General features: G+C 35.6%; 1 protein-coding gene across 1 annotated transcript in view; it reads right to left on the reverse strand.

Annotated features, from left to right (window-relative positions):
* CFAP47 (cilia and flagella associated protein 47) overlaps nt 1-24,819 on the reverse strand; it is a 504,236-nt gene that overhangs the window by 269,423 nt on the left and 209,994 nt on the right. The window contains exons 35-37 of the mRNA XM_068963234.1: nt 10,346-10,443; nt 9,699-9,815; nt 2,992-3,126 (exon numbers count right to left, since the gene is read on the reverse strand). Of these exons, the coding sequence (XP_068819335.1) occupies nt 2,992-3,126; nt 9,699-9,815; nt 10,346-10,443 (350 nt within the window). The remainder of the gene's footprint in view (nt 1-2,991; nt 3,127-9,698; nt 9,816-10,345; nt 10,444-24,819) is intronic.

Raw genomic sequence — 24,819 nt, forward strand, 5'->3', positions numbered from 1 at the left:
TAGAAGGACTGATGCTGAAGCTGAAACTCCAATATTTTGGCCACCTGATGTGGAGAGCTGACTCATTTGAAAAGACCCTGATGCTGGGAAAGATTGAAGGCGGGAGGAGAAGGGGACGACAGAGGATGGAGATGGTTGGATGGCATCACCGACTCAATGGACATGTTTGTGATGGACAGGGAGGCCTGGTGTGCTGCAGTCCACAGGTTGCAAAGAGTTGGACATGGCTGAGCAACTGAACTGAACTGATACCACATATATATAATATAATAATCACATGTATATATCACATATATGACACGCACACATGTACACACATATAAACATGTGTATATAAATACATTTATAGAAAAATAAGTAAGTAAATAAATGAGGCAAAAACACTGGGCTCATCCGTGGTCAGATTATTCCACCCAAGAAGAAAAAGCTGGTCAAAGAAAGAAACCAAGCTTTGGACCCTCAATTCTCCTTTTGCAATGATAGCCATTATTTAACTATTGTGTTCCTGTGTAAATTTTGTTTCAGAAAGAAAAAAGAAATAGTTCAATTACTTTTAAAAGTATCTCAGAAAATCACTGAACTTGACATTTTTTCACTGATCATTGTATTGTTTCATGGTCCCAATATTCTATTTGTGACACATAGCTACAAAATATACTTTTTCAATTATAGTAGCCATTTCTTGAGATTTTTCTTTATATTGGGAGGTCAAAAAAGTTGACAACAGTGACATGTCACTACTTAGGCACTGACATTTATAGTGTTGATGCATCTGGGCAAACTACACCATAGATTCTCAGAAATTTCCAAATCAGTGATTTTCTTGAATGAAATTTAGAATCAAAGCTTGTTGTAATTGATGTTCTATTTTGCATTTTTATTCATTTTTTATTGTTTCCTTCAAAAGATGTTCCTTACATTTCTGAAAAATAAAAGCTCTATGTGCAATCTCACCTATAAGCTTAAAGTGAGAATATTATTCCCAATAAGGAGTTAAATATGAAAAGAAATTGTTTCCATTCTAATGATTTAATCTGATTTTTAACATCACAAATAAAATCTATGTTTAAAAATTAGCTTTTTCAACATAATCAAATGACATAAAGAAATTCAAACATGTGTATAGAATTAGAAAACCAGTAATAATACTCAAATGAATTAAATCACTGTTTAAATCTAATTCAGACCCCTCCTAACTTCTGCAGGCTTAAGCAAAGCATTTCTAACTTTTTAGAAATTTGAATCTGAAATCAAAAGTCCACCCCACTGTAATTACAGCTCTAGGCCAGTTAGTACCCAAGGCCCTTAAATATCATTGCACTTAATGAATTACTGTAGTGAATAGTGTTGAAAAAGTTCTCTGAAGAGTTTTCTATTTCTTTTTCCAACAAAAACAGGAATAATTCTTTTTTAAAGAAGATCATATATCAATGTTTGCTAACAGAAAATCAGGAGGAATGGCTTTCCTTTCCCTAAATTGAGCTCTTTACACTGAGACAAGTATCTGAGTTTTTTCTGCTTTTTAACTGAATCCTTATTAATCATCACTCATACAGTCAGAGGGTACACTGTTATTTTCTCAAAAAGGATACATCTACAAATCACCAGGATATAACTTTTGAAGACCACATATGGACATGTTTTGCATTGAAAGTATAAAATTAACACACCCCACACCCCACCCCCATATTAGGAGGATCTCCTAGGGAACGAAATGGAAATCTATTCCAGTATTCTTGCCTGCAAAATCCTATGGAGAGAGGAGCCTGGAGGGCTACAGTCCATGGGGTTGCAAGAATCAGACATGACTGAGTGACTAAACAACAACAACAAAAACTTAATATGAAGAGGAATACATAAAACAGCCTGAGGAAAAGGAATAAAAATGATCTGGCCAAAGAGATAAATTAACTTTTGTACACAGTAAGATTCTAACAGCCTATACTGTGCAGAGAAAGAAAAAAGATTTCATAAAATGTTCAACCATAAAACTAGTAGAAGGAAAAGTCTTGGACAAATATAAGAAATAAAACTATATGCTAGAAAATATTTCACAAGTATTCATATGAAACATATTGTTTGAAAACCAAAGTTAGGTTGATGATCCCTGGCAATATATTTCTCAATCAAAGAAAACACTTGCAAAACATGGACACATTTATATAGATTCATTATGGTCACAGGACTTAAAATTTCATTTTCAAGTTTTCCTACATATTAAAAAAAAAAATCCCTGTTATGCAATTAGCAGCTCCAGCATATATACAATCTTTTAGTGGGCATTAATGGAGACCCTGATCAGGAGTGCTTTCATTATTACTTCCCTTTCCATATCCTTATTTTGAACACAATCCATCTGGATACGTGCATGCTGTTCTCAGTTGCTCAGCTGTATTAGACTCTTTGTGACCCCATGGACTGCAGTCTGCCAGGCTCATCTGTCCATGGGATTTTCCAAGCAAGAATGCTGGACTGGGTTGCCATTACCTCCTTCAGGGGATCTTCAAGATCCAGACAGACCTGTGTCTCTTATGTCTCCTGCATTGGTAGGTGGATTCGTTACTACTATGCCACCTAGGAAACCCATCCTAGCTTGAACAAAATCCATCTGGATGTGTAAGGTTCCCTAAAGGAATGCCAAGCATACTCTAATCACGTTTCTACTTATAGCATCAAGTTCTCTTGTACATGAAATGGATCTCAACTTTCCTAAAAGATTTGCCCTTCAAAGTGCTTAACTTTCATTTTCCATCTCCTCATTCCATTCTTCAGATGAATAAAAGAACCATTATTTCATTGCAAGTAGTGATTACTATGAAGGAAAAATCCTCCCTTTCACTCTGCTATACCTTTGGTTTAGAAGGAAAAACATTTGTTAAGGCTTATTTTATCATACTGATATATTTGTTCATTTTGGGTTGGGAGAGAAATATCTAAAACCCACATAAGTGTGTAATTCCACATATATTTTGATCTCAAAGATATGCTTACCTCTCTAAATACTGTGTCATGTAGAGTACAATGAAAGGGCACCACTTTCTTGGGGAGACATGTAGGAAGTCTTTCATACATGTAGACACAAAACATGAGCATCTGGATTGGATTGGGATCACAGATGTCAGTAGCCTAGTTCCAAAGAAGAGAATTATAAATTACAAGATACACAAATAAAGTATATTAAAAGAGCTAAAGCCCAGTACATCAACCGCTTATTACTTAAAACATCTTAAAATGCTATTGATTGACACTGACACTGAAATGGTGCTATGAGCAAACAAAATATTGCTGTGAATCAGAATAGCTTGACCTATGTGTTAGAGGATGAATCAGATGTATCATAAATATATGAATGACCTCACAGCCTCAAAGACGCCATAAAAGCTAGTCAGAGGTCAGAAGAATACTATGCACTAGAAATATGGACAAATGTGATTACAATATCATCCATGACTTAAAGTGTATAATGCAGTAAAAGATAATAGAAGTAGACAAACTACTGAAGTAAAAGACGGCTCGAGGTGTTTTAAACAAAAGCCCAAAGGAAGAGGTGACACATGAGATGGCCTTGAAGAATACTTGAAGGGTTTTAAATAGGTTGGTGTCTGGAGTGAGGAAAAGGTATATCCTATCAGAAAAGTAAAGAAATCTCGGGCAAGGATATAGGAAGTATAGTATTCAATTGGGAAAGAAAAAGTACAATTTGAATCACACATAAGATCAGAAGGGACAAGTGGTAGAAGAAAAGACAAAGGAGGGCAACAGTCACATAGAGGAGGGTGTGAATACCAGGAAGAGGGACTTGATTTCGGAACAAGAAATAACACAAGAGCAACAATTCATGCACATCAGGTGGGTCAGGGGGAGGTGGCTGGAGAAGTACTTATCCTAGAACAAATCACAGTATGGCAGAAAACATAATGACACTGATAAACGAGATAAATTAGTGATGGTTGTTGGCAGATATCTGAGATAAAATCCAGAATTATACAGGAATAACAGCAGGGACAATCAACATAGCCAAAATGGGCATTGAGCCCAAAATGTCAAGTCAGGAGCAGAGGAGGAAGGACTATTTCTATGAGTCTATGTTGTGCCTATGATCTCCTAGCAAAAGGCAGAGGTAGTGGGGAAGAATTATTCATAGCAATAAAGTACTGGGATTGGTCTGAGGCAAAGACTCAAAGACATATAAAACACCACTGACACACAAGCATCTCTGTCAGTGTCGGTCAACAGGGACCTCTCTGCACTTTCACTGGAGATCTACTGTGATTTAATAGTGCACATTCAAGTTAGCAATTGAAAACGGTCTGGGCCTGGCCTGGAAATGCAAACAGTGCCAGAACTCAGGATACCAATGGTTATCTGGAACTAAAGCACCCGACTGCAATCTGGCAGCAGTTGTAAGAAACTACTGAGACCCCCGTTGATCATCTGCTAGTACACATTCCCAAATATAGTCTTTCCTTTCTTTGGAAGAACAGAAAGGTTTATTCTTTCTTGTTTTGTCAATAAGCAGTAAGGCTAACCAATACAGGTACCTGGGAAGGGGATTATTAGGGGAAAAAAGTGGAAGAAGTTGCCAGTCTTGGCAGAGTAGAAAGCTGCTAGTGAGGAAAACTGAGACATATACCAGGACCCCAAAGTTTCTCATCAGCATTGTGACATCTCACATGTCTTCACTGAAGACAATGTTAGTCAACATATACAATAGGATCATCATTCAACATAAGAACAAACTAAAAAATGGAATACAGAGTTTAATTTCCACAAAGTGAAGGATATAGCCCTGCATGATGGGCCAGCCTCTGGGTGTAAAGAGAGCTCTCTATGGTGATGGGAAATGTATTCATTGGGGAAAGGGTAGAACTAGTGGCAGGATACTCTGGGCCCCAAGTCTGAGGTCTGTAAAACTCCTTTGAACACTATTTTAGTTACTACAGCATAAAATATACAGGTAGCAATATAAAACTATTCCAAAAGTCCATCTTTGAAAAATATGTAATAAGGCAGTATTTTGGAAATGAAAAAAAATGTTTATCTTAATTGAAAAAATTTGATAATTAGAGTATTAGAGCGAAAAACTAGAGAAAAGATCACTCTTAGCTTTATGATAAAGTTCAATGAAAATAATCTAAAGAAATTGCATTTTAGTCAATTTTAGGCTTAAAAAGCCAAATGTCAAAATAAGTTATGTTTGTTTAAAACAAGATTTTCATGTGAAATATATTTCAAAGATACAATCATTACTTTCTCTACACAGTACTAACCTAAAGAGAACTTTACTTATATTTATCCATTTTTCTCCTGATAATATTTTCCTACTAAACTAACAAAATACAGGGAATTTTTGTAATGCCATTACAGAGGAAAATGGTGTAGTAAAAATCTAGTAAGCTAAACTCACATCCTGCTACCACGAAGTACCATGATCTTTACCAAATCAATTTGTTTCCCTAGGTCTCAGTGTCTGCATCAGTAACAAGAAGAGATGAGATGGTCCTGGAGCTTCAGGGTGGGTTTAATTTGCTATGACGTCAAGATATTCCAGCTTCCAAACTAGATACCAATCAAAACTAGCAGTACCCAAAGACATACCATAATCTGACACAGAACACTACTGACTGCCTTCCCAACAGCATTTTTTTCCCTTCCTACCAAGAATCTCAATTTTTGTGGCTCTTCCATTACTTTCATCAAACACTGGTTTAACTATAAGCATGAGATGCAGTTATGGTCAATAATATGCAATAGGATGTATACTGTGGGACCATTGGGAAAGTTTACCTAAAGGAAAATGAGAAGCACAAGAAGTGGTACTATTCAACCAGACCCAAGAATAGCTGTATAATGGTGTTATGTAAGAATTTCAGTAGGAACTTTGTAGTTTTTAGTGCACATGCTTAAAACAAAGCCAATAGGCTAAGAAGAACTGAGCAAAAGTGAATCTTTGATAATTTTGTTGATGAAATGAATAAATATCCCTATAATATTTTACTGCCTGATTCATCTTATATAAAATATAGAATATATTTTTAAAATTCTTTTATTCATGAATTGTTATTAAGACTGAAAGCATCCAAGTTGACATAAAGAAAAAAAAAATTAGAGACGTTAGATACCTATTCACCCTTAGCTTCCATCATTACTCAGTGAATTATATGTAGTAGAATCTAAGTATAGCTATACCTATCTATCTATCTATATATAAATATCTCCATGTCTCTACATGAGGGAATAAAAATACATTCTATGCTGAGTTCAAATAAATTGCACAATAGCTTTGCTTTAAAAGGGAGGATATGTAATAATAGTTACATTCCAGATGCTAGGATTCCACATGATATAACATTGGCACAAACTTATTGAACTGACTCAACAGTTGCAAAGAATGACATAATAAATAGAAAACTCAAACACTAATAAATAAGTCCAGTGGTAAGTTTCACAGTATTCAAATGTGGACCAGTGCTAATCATTAGTATTAATTCACAATGGTTAAATTAATTTAAGGGTGATATATTTTTGAACTTTGACATTTGATGCAGTGGGTAAATTCGGGCTGATAAAAAGTTAGGGAATTGGAACTGACTGGCAAAATCTTGGTAATTATCAGCTAAGTTAATTGTTAATTTCTTCGTTCAGCAAATCTTAGACATCTTCTCTACATTTTTATGTAGCAGATACTCAAATCTTAGGATCTATTTTTTGCTACACAATAAAATAAACATTTTGAGTCAATTTATCTGAGGAAGTCAAAGAGCAAAGGAGAGAATCACAATGCAAGATGAATTATATTTTCTAAACAAAGATATTTTAAGTTTCCTATAAACCCTTATCAAATTCTCAAAGGTCACCTTAAACACCAAATGCCCCATGCAACTCTTGCTGGTTCCCTTTTCAGAACGATTTCTTTCCCCTTTGATTCCTATAGTACACAGTTCTATGTTTTCCTGGCATACACTGGCTGCTTTGTACTGGATCTTTTCATATACAAGTCACTATTAGTCATTAACATATTTGAAGGCATGAGTGTGGTTTTACCACATCTGTATCACTTGCAGGGTCTATCCAGCATATTTTATGGAGGAGATTCAATCAGTCAAACTGACAGGAACGGTAATATTTTTATTTTTTCACACTAAATCATTTAATTAGAGTTTATCCTTAAAAGTCTTATAAAAGAACTCTCTGACCAAAATGCCTGATTGCAGTATCTCCTTATAGCTCTACCAATATAAAAGATAAATGTCAGACCTGGTACAAAGGGATTTTAACATGTAAATGACTTTAATACAAAGAAAAAGCAAGCCATTATGAAGCATCATTTCTTTGGCAGGTGCGAGGAAGCACTTTGTACCAAGCCACGTGTGAGCGCTGGTATCATCAATCTCTCTGAGTCACAGAATGGAAAACTCAGAGTTTGTTGTAATGGTCCTTTTGTGTCCTTTTGTGGATGGTCACCAGGTCTGGCAAATGTCATAATGTCTCCTCTATCAGTTTATTATTTTAAGCCCCCATTAAAATGAACTGAGTAGAGAAAATATTTTTCTACTTGACCAAGTTAAATGGCATTTTTTTGGTACTGTATTCCCTGTCTCCAGTCCCTCTCCTTTCAGTTCATCCTCACCATTGTTGTAAGAGTAATCACATTTATTCCCATGACACCATCACAGTAAAGTCCTAAATTGTTATGCTGATATCCAAGATCCCAATATATGCCTATATCTATTTTTTCAATCCCAAACTTCAACTAAGTCAGACTATTCACATAATTTCCTTAATGTATGCCATTTGTCTACATTCTATAGTCTGCTTATGCCTCTGAATAAACACCTTTCTCTCTTACCACTACCAACCCAAATCCATTCAAGACCCAAAATAAGTCTTGCCTTCTTCACAGTCTTTGGTGGATTAATCTGGATCACACTGATCTCTTCTTTTATCTGAATTCTTATTCTATTATTTTTCTACATTGTCAATTAAATTAGTGGAATATAATTTATTATTGAGCTTGCATATATCTTGTCAATTCAATGAGTTTGTATATTCTTAGAAGTCATGAATCATTTATTAAACTGCTTCATTACTCTGAAGTAACAAAGGGCTCAGAAAATGATAAGCAGATAATGTTTTTTATTGTCGCTATAGAGAACAATGAGAAAGGCCAGATGGAATTACAAGTTGGAGGTCTAAACATAATAAAAAGCTACACTGACACTGTGACTTCTACATTAATATTTATTTTAAGACTAAGGTGAAAATTTTTCTTTTTGCTACTAAATAGGAAAACAATATAACATCTATATTCATATTCAAATAATCTGTTCTTTAATTCTTAGGGCTCAGATAATATTAAGAAAGTACTGCTGTGACTTGAAAACTAGAACTATAAATAAATAAAAAGAAAACTAGAACTACTTACTTATTATGCAGTTAGATATACATAATTATACCCATTAAAAAATATCCAGTAGATTTCTATGAAGTCATAGTTCAATTTTCACATTTTAGCAATATTCCATGAAAAGACTGCTTCAGTTTAGGTTTAAAATATATGAACAAAGGAATATTATAAAGGAGTCAATTAACATTTTTCCAAAGAGATGTAAAATGGCCAACAGGTATGCAAAAACCTGTTTAACATCACTAACTACTAGGGAAATGTAAATCAAAATCACAAGGACACATCACCTCACACCTGTTAGAATGGCTATTATTGAAAAGACAAGAGATGTCAAAGGTTGGTAAGCGTGTGGAGAAAATGGATCACATGCACACTGTTGGTGGGAATGTGAACTGGTGCAGCCACTATGGAAAACAGTATGTTGGTTCCCCCCAAAAAATTAAAAATAGAACTACTACATGGTCTGGAAATCCCACTTCTGGGTATATATCCAAAGGAAATAAAATCAGTTACATCACAACTATCTCTAATTCTACATTCAACTGCACTATTATTCACAAAAGCCAAAAAATAGGATCAACATAAGTATCTGTTGACGGATGAATGGATAAAGAAAGTGTGGTATATTCTTACAATGGAATAGTATTTACTCATAAAAGAGAAGGAAATCCTGCCACTTGTGACAATATGAATGAACCTGGAGGACATTATGATACCTGAAGCAAGCCAGACACAGAAAGATAAATATTGTATGATTTCAACTATATGTGGAATTAAAAAAGGCATACTCAAAGAACCAGAGAGTTAAATGGTAGTAGCCAGGGGATGGAGACAGGGGAAACGGGGAGATGCTACTCAAAGGGTACAAATCATTATTTAAAGGATGACTGAGTTCTGGGGATGTAATGTAAAGCATGGTCATTATAGTTAGTGATACACTGGACTATGTACTTGAAATTTGCTAAAAGAGTAGATCTTAAGCATTCTCATCACAAAAAACAGGTAACTATGCCTTGTGGGCTACAGTCTATAGGGTTGCAAAGAGTTGGACACGACTGAAGCAATTTAGCACACAACACGTGTAAGGTGGGTGATATTGATGTGTTAACTTGATCATGATAATCATTTCACATTGTAAACATATATTAAATTATCACCTTGTACAACCTAAAAAAATCACATTGTACAAGCTAAATATACACAGGTTTTATTTGCCAATAATACCTTAAAAATTGGAAAAAATAAGGAATTAATAAAATATTTATAGAATATGTGATTTTAAGGCACCCACCTGTATGTCCATGTCAAAGCCAATTTCACGAAGAACATTCACAACAATCAGGCAATTGTGCAGATACTGTTCAGAACTTTTTGGCTGTGTGTACATGTTTATGAAATGAGACTCAATCTGGAAAAGAAAACAATCAAATCTTTAAGTAATAGAATAAAAATAATGACTTTTTAACTGTTCTCTGTAGTTCAGTAAACAATCATTTCAATACTAACATTTATCAATAGATTAGTATAATCAAAATAAAAGAATAAATAAAAAGAGAATGCTAGCCATTCAGATGTAGGTTCAGTTCAGTTCAGTTCAGTCACTCAGTCGTGTCCAACTCTTTGTGACCCCATGGACTGCAGCATGCCAGGCCTCCCTGTCCATCACCAACTCCTGGAGTTTACTCAAACTCATGTCCATTGAGTCGGTGATGCCATTCAACCATCTCATCCTCTGTTGTTCCCTTCTCCTCCCACCTTCAATCTTTCCCAGCATCAGGGTCTTTTCAAATGAGCCAGTTCTTCACATCAGGTGGCCAAAGTATTGCATGATTTAAAATTAAAACATTTAACAGAATCAGTTTGCAGAAAATATTTCAAATTTTAATTTCTAAGTTCTTTAAGTAAAAGAAGACCACTCTGCATAAAAAGGACTCTTACCAAAAATGGGCAATAGGCTCCCAACACTGTTGCAAAAACAAGGCCGTCTAAAAGGTCTTTGTCAAAATTTACTATCCATCTCTCAGGGGGAATAACACCTGTTCCAAAAAAGAGAGAGAGTAAATATAATGACAGTTTTACTTTTTAAAAAATACCTCTTATGGAAATTTGAGCCAGAGTCAAAGAAAGATTTGCCTTTGCTTAGGAAAGAAAAAGCATCATATTTCGGAAAAAGAAAAAAAAAAGCAACAACTAAACCTCAGAAGCTTAGTAATATGAAATTTATCTATAAGGTATTACAGGCAACTGCAGACTGTCCTTTATTTCCACTGGAATCACTTTGAATAATGTACTACTATGAAGTAATGGAAGAAAAATCTGACATTTCAAAATTACCCATTCTGTTGAGTACTGTGCAGTTCAAATGTTTGATCGTCAACTTGGGTAAGGAGGCTCAGAAGGCATGAGATTTCCAGTAACTCTAAAGTTAGTGCCCGTTTCACTATTTGTTGCAGAAATTCCTTCATATGTAGGGTAAGTATGTGAAACTGTTTGGGAATTGATGGCTTAAAGAAACTAGAAATAACCTATAAAAGATAATACAAGATGGAGGAATAATAAAAGGAATTTTCAGTTACAGAGATGACTACTACGCTGACACAAGGGAAAAAAAAGCGAAAGTATCTGGATATTTAGTAAGAAAAAACAAGCAACAACAAACAAACCTGTCTTGTACTAGGAAGGAATGAAAGGTGATTTAAACATCAGAAATTACTGATATGATGAATGTGACATTTACTTTTTCAAAATGTTTTCCAAAAGGGCCTAGTAAAACCATCTCTTAATGGTTTGAGATGATTTATTAACTGAAAACAAGAGGAAAAATTAGTGATCTTCATAAATCCCCTCTAACCCCTTGATTCTCATTTTCTGTGAAGAATAAACCATGATGGGATATGTTCATGACATGTATATAACTTCACAAAGTAGGACTGTTTTACATCTGGAAGACTTAGTTTTCTCGGGAAGGAACCACAGATGTCCTGCATACTTCACGGAAACAGTGCCCAGTACTTTTTCATCTGAGATGATACAACACTGAACATTTCCTTAGGATTTCTACAGCATATTATTGCAAAATCAGTCTAGCAAACAAAAGTCACTAGGAATTTTCAACTAACATACAGCAAACAATATTTTGCACTATATTTTTCAAATGATTTTTTTTCCTGACAGAAAGCTATAAATAGTTGTATGTCTGATATAAGATGTGATACAACCAAAGTAATTATTTGTAAATGTACTTTTCTAGTTGGCTGAGTAATTATAACCTAAATGTACTTCTCCATTTCTATCTGCCACTCACAGCTTTTAACAAAAAAAAAGGGTCTCACCTTTGTAGCCAAAATTCATTTTTCTACAAACTAGAAACAACAATTCTAACTTTAATCAGAAAAACACAATTTATTAGCTTATAGTGAAACAGTCAGTTGGCAATGGATATAGACTGTGTCCTCCAAACATCCCATCCTTATCAGAGAAGGTATAGAAATTTCCCTGAGAGAGATTAACATTTTATCATGAAAGATTACACTCACAAGAGGAAAACAACTAATTAAAAATTTCCTAACTAGAAGTTAATGAACAGAACCTAAGCATTATAGTGTTACTTCCAATTCCACCAACTACAATCCAGCACCACAGGATTCATTATGACCATCCTCCTTTGCTTATTTCTAACTTCTTTTTTCAACAGTGAAAAACCCATCTCTCACTATTTAAAAGAAATTCACTTATTCGTTCAGTCACAGTAAACATAAAAAACTACTTTCAGAATTGCAAACCTGTCCCCCTGTAAGAAACCAGAGTTACATGCATATGTATAGGTCTATTGGTCTTTTAGTTCTACACTATGCAATCATGGTATGGTAAGTCAGCTCCTTTCTCCTCCATTACATTCAGTGAGGTTGTCAAACATCTGTAAGGCAGTTAGATTCATTTCTCACAGTCTGCATTCCATCCTGGATTACTAATTTATCTCTTGGTTGATTAAAATATATATATATATATATGTACACACACACACTTGGTTAATATATATATATATGTATATATATGTATGTATACACACACACACACACACACACAAACATTCACTCTTTGTGGATTTTGACAGATAGACTTTTAGGATTTCGAAAGACACATTATCATGTACTCACCACCACATTTCCATACAGAAAAGTTTTATCACTCCCAAAATTCATATGAGCATATTAGAGTCAACTTATTGATAAGTGAAGCGAAGTCGCTCAGTCGTGTCCGACTCTTTGCGACCCCGTGGACTGTAGCCCACCAGGCTCCTCCATCCATGGGATTCTCCAGGCAAGAATACTAAGTGTGGCAGGATTTTCACTGGGGTTACACTGAATCTATAGATCATTTTGACCTCTCAACAATATGATATTCACAAATTATAAGATCAGTTGCATATAATAATTATCAGACCAGCCACTTGAGGTTGAGATAATACATACAATACTTGGGAGAACCTCCATATAAGTGCATCATTAAACTAGAAAGAAAGTGAAGGCTCTTTACTATGGAGAAGACTGATTAAAAATAAAAGAAGGCCTAAGAAAACAATATCAACTGTAAGAAAAAGTAATTATAGCAGTTACATATAAGGGAAAAGACACAAATAATAATATTATGTTAATATATTTAAAAATTTTAGATGATATTAATTTCATTAAATGAGTTAAAAAATTTCAGTGGAAGATAGAAAATAAGAATAATCTTATTACAATTAAAGAACTGATTAAGTTCTTTAATCATTTATTTTAGAATTAATAGGCCTAGATGGTTTTACCAGTAAATTCTGCAAAATGTAGGAACTAAGCAATTTCACTAATATAGAAACTCTTAAATAAGTGGGACTCCTCAAGTAATCACTGAAATTTGTATAAAATTATAACCAAAAAATCCTAAAAAGTACAGAGAATATTTATAAATTATCACTCATGTAAACTGAAGCAAAAATTAAAATTTTAGTAAGCTAATTCTAGAAAGGTATTAAAAAAAGATTAGCTATAATTACAAAATTGAATTTGTGCCAGGACTGCAAGTGTAGTTTACAGTTAACAATCAATTTAACTTAACATATTAAAATACACAGATATCTATCTATCTACATATCTAAATAGTTCTGTAGTAGTCATAAAAATTCTATAAAACTAAGGAGAGAATATAAATTCCAGAACACAATGAACATAATCTGAAAAATAATCCTACAGTAAATATCACAGTTAATGAAGAAATGTGGAATACACTCTAAGATTAAATATGAAAAAGATCAGGTATAATATAAGATTATCTATACTAATAGAAGGCTAGAAAAAGTCACTTCATGTCTCAGTTTCAACCAATATCTTACACTTCAAAAGAAGTACAAAAAATACATCATATGCCAAATTTACTAAGGAAATGTTGTAGAACAGGTTTCACTCTTGAATATCTCACTCACTTTGAGAATATTAAAAAAATAATAATAATAATAAAGCCAAAGAAAGCAATTCACTTATAGGGGAGGAGTTGCAAGCTGATCTTAGTTTTTCCAAAGCTATTTTGCTGGCAAAACACAATGGAGTTAGAGTTCAGAGAAACACAGTGATTCCCAAGTTTGATTCTCAGTCAAGATGCAATCCATACATAAAGAAAATGAAAATGTTTACAAAGAGAACTCAGAGATCAGAGTCCCTGAAATGATAACTAGAAAAAACACAATAATTATGAAATCCAACCATCCAACAGCTGAGTCAAAAATAATTAAAAATGGAGAACCCAGTTAAAATGACACACAGTCTAACAGTGACAGAATGGATATGAGTGTTATAAGCTAGGCATAATAAGTCTAACAAAATGATGATACTAAGGCAGGAAGGTGAGAGGAAATGAGAGTAATAATTACCTCTCTTGTCAGAGCAATGACTATTAATGTTATGTAAAATCAAAACAGGTAGCAACCAAACAAAACCGAGAAACCTCAGAACTCATTTATAAATTTCTTCTTTTAAAGTGGAGATATATATTGGGAAATATTATTTCTTGTGGTGGACAAGTATTTTATATGGTACTTCTGTATTATTTAATCTTATTTCCTGTTTCTGTATTTGTACACATTAGAGTTTTTAATCTTCACTGTGCAATAGAACCACTATGCAAAGCTACACATGTGCAGGCAACAATCTAAAAATTCCACATCAACTGGCCAGAGGTGGGGACATCAGGTTTTTTTTAAGTTTATTTTATTTTCAGTTCCCTAGGTGATTCCAATGGGTATCCAGATTTGAAAATCCACTACTGTGGATGAAAAAGAAAACAAGATTTCTCTCTGAATAGCTGAAAAGAATTAGCAAGAACTACACAGATCTATGGAAAAGGCAATGGCAACTCACTCCAGTACTCTTGCCTGGAAAATCCCATTGATGGAGGAGCCTGGTGGGCTACAGTCCATGGGGTCGCTAAGAGTCGGACATGACTGAGCAACTTCACTTTCATGCATTGGAGAAGGAAATGGCAACCCACTCCAGTGTTCTTGCCTGGAGAATCCCGGGGACAGCAGAGCCTGGTGGGCTGCTGTCTATGGAGTCGCACAAAGCCTGACATGACTGATGCAACTTAGCAGCAGCAGCAGCACACAGATCTAAGTTACTAATCTAAGAATTAATATTTTGAAGAAACAGCATTATCCAATGCTACTTAACTTGAGCCTTGGAGTCAAACCACTTAGATTCAAATCCCAACCACACCCTCTTCTAGGAAAACATGCTAATCTCTCTGCTTTGTTTTTTAATAATGTTAATAAGAGTGACCTGATCAAGGTGTTTGAAGTTTAAATGAACAAATAAATGTAGGCCTTTAACTGGCATACCACAAATGTTGGCTATTATTGTTATTAATCATGGTTTTGTCAAATATCCAATTAGAACTGCGGTTCACTACAATGAAGAGAAGATGGTAGCTGAATTTTTCATTTTGTCCTATTTTAAACATGTTTTCCTTCCACAAGGCTGAAAATCCCTTACTAGCTATTTTATAAATAGTCTTGAGTCTTGAGTCCCCCTTCCTTCAAAGAGATGAATAATAATTGTGAAACTTTTTAGAGCATTTTGAAAAAAGTTAAACATTAGAAGAATTCATATCAGATACCTAATGTCTGGGACTATCTGAAGTCCCCTATAATGTTACAGCCAAAATTATGAAATATAGAAAAAAGATTAAGAACTTCCCCCAAAAGAATTATCTACACAATAACTCTGAGCATTATAGAAAAGGATGGATGGCTGTCTGCCTCATTCCTTAACTTCCTGTTACAGTGATATCACAAGCACTAATTCTTCTTGGACCATCAGATATGGTAACTGACAGTTTGTCCTGATCACGGGGCTAGGAACAAAAGATGACTGAATGGGAAATCACTGAAGTAGAATTACTGATAAAAAATGGTAAATTGATGTATATCTATTTACAAACTTGTTCTGCATTTTAAAAATGCTAAATTATATGTATATTATATACGTATATACACACAAATATATATATATATATATATATATATATATACTGCTTATGATTCTATTTCTTAAACTATTTTTTTAATTCAGTGAGCAACCAAGAGCTCCAACCACAAAGACAATAGGGTTTTAATTAATCAACTTGTGAAGTTGTTGGGAATGACAAAAAATTCTCACCTGCCACCTAAGAGACTAGATTTATTTTCAAGGCCCAGGCAGTTGACTTCTTTTTACTAGAATATAACTTACATGTTAGAAGGGATTTGGGCTTTTTTGTTCTCTGTTGCATCTTTAATCCTCATAACAGTCCTGGGCATATAAATTTATGCTTATTAAATATGTGCTAAACAAATAATATATTTAGATGCTTCTGTTCTTGTTACAGTTTTTAAAAATGATTATATCAAACTCAGATAAATTTCTTTCAAGTTATTTTATAATCTTTGATTTTATACTTAATACTTTATAATACATTTGGAATTCATTTATGTTATATAGCATATAGTACAAAGTTAATTTTACCTTAATTACAAAACATCAGCCAACTGATCCAGCACTGAATTTTGGAATGTCACATCTATATTAAATTCTATTATATACTCTCATTGTTCTGAGTCCCCTATTATGCTATATAATTATGAATATTCCTGATTCTTTAAAAATATTTTAACATTAATATTAATATTAATCACTGAAAATTTATTTTTGTCACATGTTTTGTCAAATGTTTTCCTTAATTTTTTCCTCTGTATTATTCTTTCCAAATTTTATTATTACAATGCCAATACTGGAAAGCTAGCAAGCAAATAAACAATCGAATTTTAGTAGAAGATAGTTGTTGGGCTAGGGGTAAGAGGATCTTATCACATATTAAAGTAAAATAAAAAGTTACAGAAAAAAGATTACAAATTGAAAATACTGACTTCACAACACCATTAATCACTAAGAAATGCAATTCACACCCCAAATAAAATACCACTTCACACATACCTAATGACTATAGTCCAAAAGACAATCACAAGTGTTGGTGAGGATGTGTATAAACTAGAGCCTTCACATATTGATAGTGGGAAAGTAAAATGGTACCAGCATTTTAGAAATTTCTCAAATGGCAAACTTTCAGTTATCATATCATCCAGAGATCCACTCCTATGTCATACTCAAGTAAAATAAAAATGTATGTTCATAAAAATCTTTCCATGAATGTTCATGGGAGCATTATTAATAACAGCCCCCAAAATGGAGATAATCCAACTAGTCATCAAATGAAAACTGGATAAACAAAATGTGGTATAGGCATACAATGGAATATTATCTGTAAATGTCTGAACCTGGAATAAGTTAAAAAAAAATCAGCTTCAAAGATATTTGTCATATGATTCCATTTACAGGGACTATCCAGAATAGGTAAATCCATAGAGAAAAGAGGTAGCCTGGTGTTTTCCCGGTGCTGGGGGAGTGAGAAGTGACTGCTAACAGGAACATTCCATATGCACTGGGGGATGATGAAGATATCCTATAATTAGACTGTGACAACAGCTGCACATATCTATCAACATATTGAAAACCACTGAATCATACACTGTAAATGGATTAATTTTATGGTATTAGAATTATATCTCAATAAATTATTAAAAATACACTTAACATATGATTCAGAAACTCCAATTCTGATATTTACCTCAGAGAAATGGAAACATATATCTATAAAAGACTAGTATATGAATGTCCATAGAGGCTTTATTCATAATAGCCAAAAATGGAAATAATTCATGTCTATCATTCAGCTAAGGAATAAAGAAATTATTTTATATATATATATAATAAATTAGAGAACACTCACTGAAGTAAACAAATTCAAGACTAACAACTCTCCTCTCTCCAAAAAGAAAAAAAGTTCTATCTCCATGCTGTCATTTATCAATCCTTTCTCATATTTAAGGGACTTGACACTGATTTCATAGTTCTTGACATTTAAGACCTCAGTCAATACTATACTGACTCAATACTGAGTCAGTCAAGTCAGTACTTGGTTACAGGATTACAGTTTCTACTGCCACAATAAAGAGTTAAGCTGCAAATTATTAGCAGATACATTTTAATATTGATTATTTAAACTAAGTAAATGTTAGGGAGGGCTTCCCTGGTGGCTCAGATGGTAAAGAATCTGCTTGCAATCCAGGAGACCCAGGTTTGATCCCTGGGTCAGGAAGATCCCTTGGAGAAGGGAATGGCTACCCACTCCAATATTCTTGGGGCTTCCCTGGTGGATGCTTGTTAAGTACTGCTCTTAAAAATATATGCTCTCGCTATTTACAACTGTAAAATGGTTCTGAGATCAATTCCAACATGAATGTGTATTTCTGTTGGGAAGGAGGGTTCCCACACCAGCAAGCAATGCTCAGGAGTCCAGCTAGGTGTTCTATAATTCAACTCAATTCCTACACTATCTACTCAGAGATGGATAAAATGCTCAGACTCACAGGGCTGCCCTTCACTTTAGATGCCAGTCACATGTCCAGGTTGCTACCTGTACTTCTATCTAACTAGCTATAAATCAGAGGTTCCCATGACCATTTCCCCCTTCGGATTCAATTTATTAGCTAGAGCAATCACAGATATCAGGGAAACATTTACTCATGTTTATCAGTTTATTACAAAAGGATATGATAAGGAAGATGTATGAACATCCAGATGGAAGAGATGCACAGGGCCAGGTATGTGGGAAGAGGGGTAGAGTTTCCACGCCCTCTCCAAGTGGACTACTTTCTCCATATCTCAATGTATGTATTCACCAACCCAGAAACTCTCTGATCCCTGTCCTTTTGAGTTTTTATGGTGGCTTCATTACATACGAATGCTTAATTAAATCCTTAGCCTCTGGTGATCAATTCAATCTCCAGGTCCTCTCCCCTCCCCAGAAGACAGGGGGTGGGACTGAAGGTTCCAACCCTCCAATCACAAGGTTGGTTCCCCAAGCAACCAGCACCACCCTTAGAGATCTAGGGGGACATTCCAGAAGTTACTTCACTAAAATAACAAAAGATACCCTTTGGTGTCCCTCCACTTAGGAAATTCCAAGCATTTTAGAAGCTCTGTGCTAGAAACCAGAAGGAAGACCAAACATAATTCTTACTATAATTCACAATATCACAAAATATTAGTAGCAGTTTTTGCAATAATTTATAATTTCTTACAACTCCTAATGGTTCATTTCAAATGAAGTCATGTTTCAAGCATAATTCTTAATCTATTTCATTTGGTGACTTTGATGAAAAACAGCCCCTGAAATGTGAGACCTTGCCTAGTATCAGCTGCGCTTTGATACTGGTAGGAGTAGAGCTGACACTCACAGCTGGGTCACGTTATCCTCTTATTGGACACAAACAATCTAACAGAACACCACTGACATACAAGGTCACTCTGCTTCTGTGATGAAGGGAGACAAAACAAGAGCATTTCATAATCCTGCCTAAGCCCAGAACAAAAACAAGCTCATGGTGTAAACCATGAAACATCAATATCCCCCTCTCCTGGTTAATATGAGCGAACACTGCTTCTTTACCAATTAAAGAATTACCCTCACTGTAGTCTTCTTCCATTGGATGAGATTTACTGTAACTCATTTATAAGATTTCCACTGTCCCTGAAAACATACAGTCAAAACAAATTCTTGTTTCCTTTGTTGGAGAGGTAGAAATTTCTGTCTATTCTTATAGATTATCCTGGCTCAGTTAAGAATTAATTTGACATGACAGATTAATAGCAGAAAATCAAACAAAAGTTAAACTACATATATACATGGGAAAGACCCCCCAAAAAACTCACCAAAATGCCTGAAGCCCTCATCTTAAGCTAAAGACAAAAGAGGATGGTGAGAGAGTCAGTTATGGGAGGTGACCTGGAAAACCACAGTAAACAAGGGTAAGGTTTTAATGCAGAGCTATGGTTTTCCAAGTAGTCATGTACAGATGTGAGAGTTGGACCATAAAGAAGGCTGAGAGCCAAAAGAATTGATGCTTTTGAACTGTGGTGTTGGAGAAGACTCTTGAGAGTCCGTAGACAGCAAGGAGATCAAACCAGTCAATCTTAAAGGAAATCAATCCTGAATATTCATTGGAAGGACTGTTCCTGAAGCTGAAGCTCTAATACTTTGGCCACTTGATGTGAAGAGCTGACTCACTGGAAAAGATTCTGATGCTGGGAAAAACTGAAGGCAGGAGGACAAGGGGGCGACAGAGGATGAGATGGTTGGATGGCATCATCAATTCGATGGAGGCGAGTTTGAGGAAATTCAGGGAAACAGTGCAGGACAGGGAAACCTGGCATGCTGCAGTCCATGGGGTTGCAAAGAGTTGGACACGACTGAGTGACTGAACAACAAGTCTTTTTCACTGATAAGTTTCCAGATATTTGGTCACCTTCCTCCTCCTGGTACAGAAATGGAGACAATCTTACAAAGGCAGAGTTCCCTTACAAAGGTAAATGTTTCTCACAAATGGATAACTCTTTTAAAATAATATTACAAAGAGACACATTTTGGCTTTCCAGGTAGTGCAGTAGTAAAGAATATACCTGCCAATGCAGGAGATACAGGCCACGCAGGTTCAATCCCTGGGTCGGGAAGATCCCCTTAGGAACAAAATGGCAACCCACTCCGGTATTCTTGCCTGGAAAATTCCTTGGACAGAGGAACATGACGGCCAACAGTCCATGGGGTAGCAGAGTCAGACACGACTGAGCAACTGAGCGCATATGCATCCCTCGAACCTTTCCCAGTTTACCTAGCTAATGCACAAATCCTGCAATGTCTTTCATACTATCCTTTACCCTGAGACAGCCCGTGATTCTCCATAATGTGTGGTCTCCCTGGTTGCAATGAGCATTACCAGGAATTTGTTCAACTAGTGGTCTCTGACTGAAAGGAAACCACTCTGAGTAGGTATGAATATGAAAAAGAAAGGAAGAATGTGGTCTAGGTATTGGGCAATTTTTATACCCTCCATTTTCCTAGACACATGGTTATTGTCTTAGTTTTCACTGATTTATTGAATCACACTGTTAATCCATTGGAAATGGTTTAACTATTTGTTCTCACATTTGTTTAACTGCTTGACATTTCTCTGAATTTAGTGCTGAGCTTTACACTAATCATGGCTTGTATATACTGACTGTCACATTCCCGAAATAAAACATTCAAGATTAAACATTAACATGTCATATGATACAATTTCTATTGTCTGTGTGCATTTTAGCAACACTCATGATAAATCAGTTCAGTTCAGTTGCTCAGTCATGTCTGACTCTTTGCGACCCCATGAACTGCAGCATGCCAGGCTTCCCTGTCCATCATCAATTCTGGAGTTCACCCAAACCCATGTCTGTCTATCGAGTCAGTGATGCCATCCAACCATCTCATCCTCTGTCGTCCCCTTCTCCTCATGCCCTCAAATCTTTCCCAGCATCAGAGTCTTTTCCAATGAGTCAGTTTTTCGCATCAGGTGGCCAAACTATTGGAGTTTCAGCTTCAACATCAGTCCTTCCAATGAACACACAGGACTGATCTCCTTTAGGATGGACTGGTTGGATCTCCTTGCAGTCCAAGGGACTCTCAAGAGTCTTCGCCAACACCACAGTTCAACAGCATCAATTCTTTGGTGCTCAGCTTTCTTCACAGTCCAACTCTCACATCCATACATGACCACAGGAAAAACCATAGCCTTGACTAGACGGACCTTTGTTGGCAAAGTAACGTCTCTCCTTTTTAATATGCTGTCTAGGTTGGTCATAACTTTCATTCCAAAGAGTAAACATCTTTTAATTTCATGGCTGCAATCACCGGCTGCAGTAATTTTGGAGCCCAAAAAAATAAAGTCAGCCACTGTTTCCACTATTTCTCCATCTATTTGCCATGAAGTGATGGGACCAGATGCCATGATCATAGTTTTCTGAATGTTGAGCTTTAAGCCAACTTTTTCACTCTCCTCTTTCACTTTTCATCAAGAGGCTCTTTAGTTCTTTTTCACTTTCTGCCATAAGAGTGGTGTCATCTGCATATCTGAGGTTACTGATATTTCTCATGGCAATTTTAATTCCACCATGTGCTTCCTGCAGCCCAGCGCTTCTCATGATGAACTCTGCATAGAAGTTAAATAAGCAGGGTGATAATATACAGCCTTGACTCACTCCTTTCCCTATTTGGAACCAGTTTGTTGTTCCATATCCAGTTCTAACTGTTGCTTCCTGACCTGCATACAGGTTTCTCAAGAGGCAGGTCAGGTGGTCTGGTATTCCCATCTCTTCCAGAATTTCCCACAGTTTATTGTGATCCACACAGTCAAAGGCCTTGGCATAGTCAATAAAGCAGAAATAGATGTTTTTCTGGAATTTTCTTACTTTTTCAATGATCCAGTGGATGTTGGCAATTTGATCTCTGGTTCCTCTGCCTTTTCTAAAACCAGCTTGAACATGTGGAAGTTCACAGTTCACGTATTGCTGAAGCCTGGCTTGGAGAATTTGAAGCATTACTTTACTAGCATGTGAGATGAGTACAATTGTGTGGTAGTTTGAGCATTCTTTGGCATTGCCTTTCTTTGGGATTGGAATGAAAACTGACCTTTTCCAGTCCTGTGGCCACTGCTGAGTTTTCCAAATTTGCTGGCATATTGAGTGCAGCACATTCACGGCATCATCTTTCAGGATTTGAAATAGCTCAACTGGAATTCCATCACCTATACTAGCTTTGATAGTAGCGATGCTTCCTAAGGCCCACTTGACTTCACATTCCAGGATGTCTGGCTCTAGGTGAGTGATCACACCATTGTGATGATAAATATTTAATGCTAAATATTAAAGGGCTAATTTGAAATGTCTGGGAAAAATGTAAACTTCTTCGTAAAGAACAATTGTTTTCTGGTTTGATGAAGTTGAACATTCGGCATATTTGAAACAATCAATACTTACAAATTTAAGATGTCAAGACCACATTAGTTTTAAGAATAGGGAGCATTATTATTAAACCAATACAATCTCTCAAATATGTACTGAATATTGTTTACTTTGGGCTTCCCAGGTGGTGCTAGTGGTAAAGAACCCGCCTGCCAGTGCAGGAGACCTCCTGGAGTAGGAAATGGAAACTCACTCCCGTTTTCTTTTCTGGAAAATCCCATGGGCAGAGGAGCCTTGTAGGCTCTAGTCCAAAGGGTCACACAGAGTTGGACACAACTGAAGCAACTTAGCATACACGCACACGTTGTTTAGAAATCAGGGGCACCTTTAGATGATACATAAAATACAATTATTGCCAAACATAGTTATAACACTGTTCCACCAAAGTAAATAGAATAAAAAAACTGTATTTTTCATTCACAAGAACTACAATTGTTACTTCATCAAAAAATGTTGAAATAAGCATGGCTTAAATAATAAGACATCATTCTATAGAACAAAGCTCCTTTGAACAGACAATTAAAAATGCTCCAATTTGTGGATTTTGTTGAAAGTGTAGCAAAATGAAAGTACTTAGTCCTGTTAGAAATTACACTTTATGCTAGAAAATGGTCCATTGCTGCTCTCAAAATCACCAGGTGATTACAGGATGATAAAATTCTCATTAGCAATCAAATGTAGCAGTTGAAGCAAAGGGTCCAAAGGGATGACATAGGGGATACTTGATCATAGGCATGATCTATTGAAGAAGATACTATCATTAAGGTGTAAAAAACAGTTCATCCATGAAAGAACCTCAACTAAAGTGTTAATGATAAAAGTGCTTAAGTACATATAATACAAAGCATTACTGGGAACAGAAGGCAGAAGGAGGAGTGTATAAAAGCAAATTCACTACCTCCTGGCAAGCACTAAAAAGGTCCCTGATATACATGAGACAGGTGTCCACCTATCACTTGAAAAACGCTTTTTGACTTTCACAACACTTAGAACAAATCCTCATGTGTTAGGGATTTTCAAACACAGAATGGGCACGTCTCTTTTTATTCCTTTTTAAAAATAGTGGCTCCCAGAAACCATCTATAATTAGAGAATGAACGGACTGCCTGGTAGCATGTGCTCTTGGACAAATTCATAGCAAGTCCAGGGTTAAGATATGTCAGTGTGCCCTCGGTGCTGAATTCAGGTGCACTGCTCAAAAGCATGTGACGATGGTGCACTTCAATCCACGGACTTGCTGCTGCCAGACCAGATGCCTATTTTATCATAGGAGTCACCAGCTCAGCCATCTCGCATGACTCTCCAAGGCTAAAAGAATGAAATCCTAAAGCACTGTTCTGATATTCATAGCTTATCAGGTGGCTGAGGCTCTAGGTCATCTGATTCCAACTTTACTACTCACTACTCTCCAACATGCCTTCCTGTAGCAAGAGGAAGATTCCCTATTTGTCTTGTCTCTCTCCATTCCATCATAGCAAAGAAATTCTAATAAGAGAGTGCAGCAAAGGAAATCATCAACAAAATGAAAAGACTGAATGGGAGACCTACTGGATGGGAGAAAATAATTGCAAATCATATATCTGATAAGGGGCTTATATCCAAAATATATATATATATATATATTAAAAATCCATACAAGTCATTGGCAAACAAACAAACAAACAATTCTATTGCAAAATGGGCAGAAGACCTAAACAGATATTTTTCCAAAGAAGGCATACAGATGACCAACAGGTACATGTGCTCAGCATCACTAACCATCAATGAAATGCAAACCAAAAATTACAATGAGATATGGCCTCACACCTGTTGGAATGGCTACTATCAAAAAGACAGGAAATAATAAGTGTTGGTGAGGATGTAGAGAAAAGGGAAGGTGCACTGTTAGTAGGAATGTACATTGATGCAACCACTATGTAAAACAATATAGAGGGTCCTCAAAAAAAAGCTAAA

This window comes from Capricornis sumatraensis, chromosome X, assembly GCF_032405125.1.
Source record: "Capricornis sumatraensis isolate serow.1 chromosome X, serow.2, whole genome shotgun sequence".
Taxonomy (NCBI): Eukaryota; Metazoa; Chordata; class Mammalia; order Artiodactyla; family Bovidae; genus Capricornis; species Capricornis sumatraensis.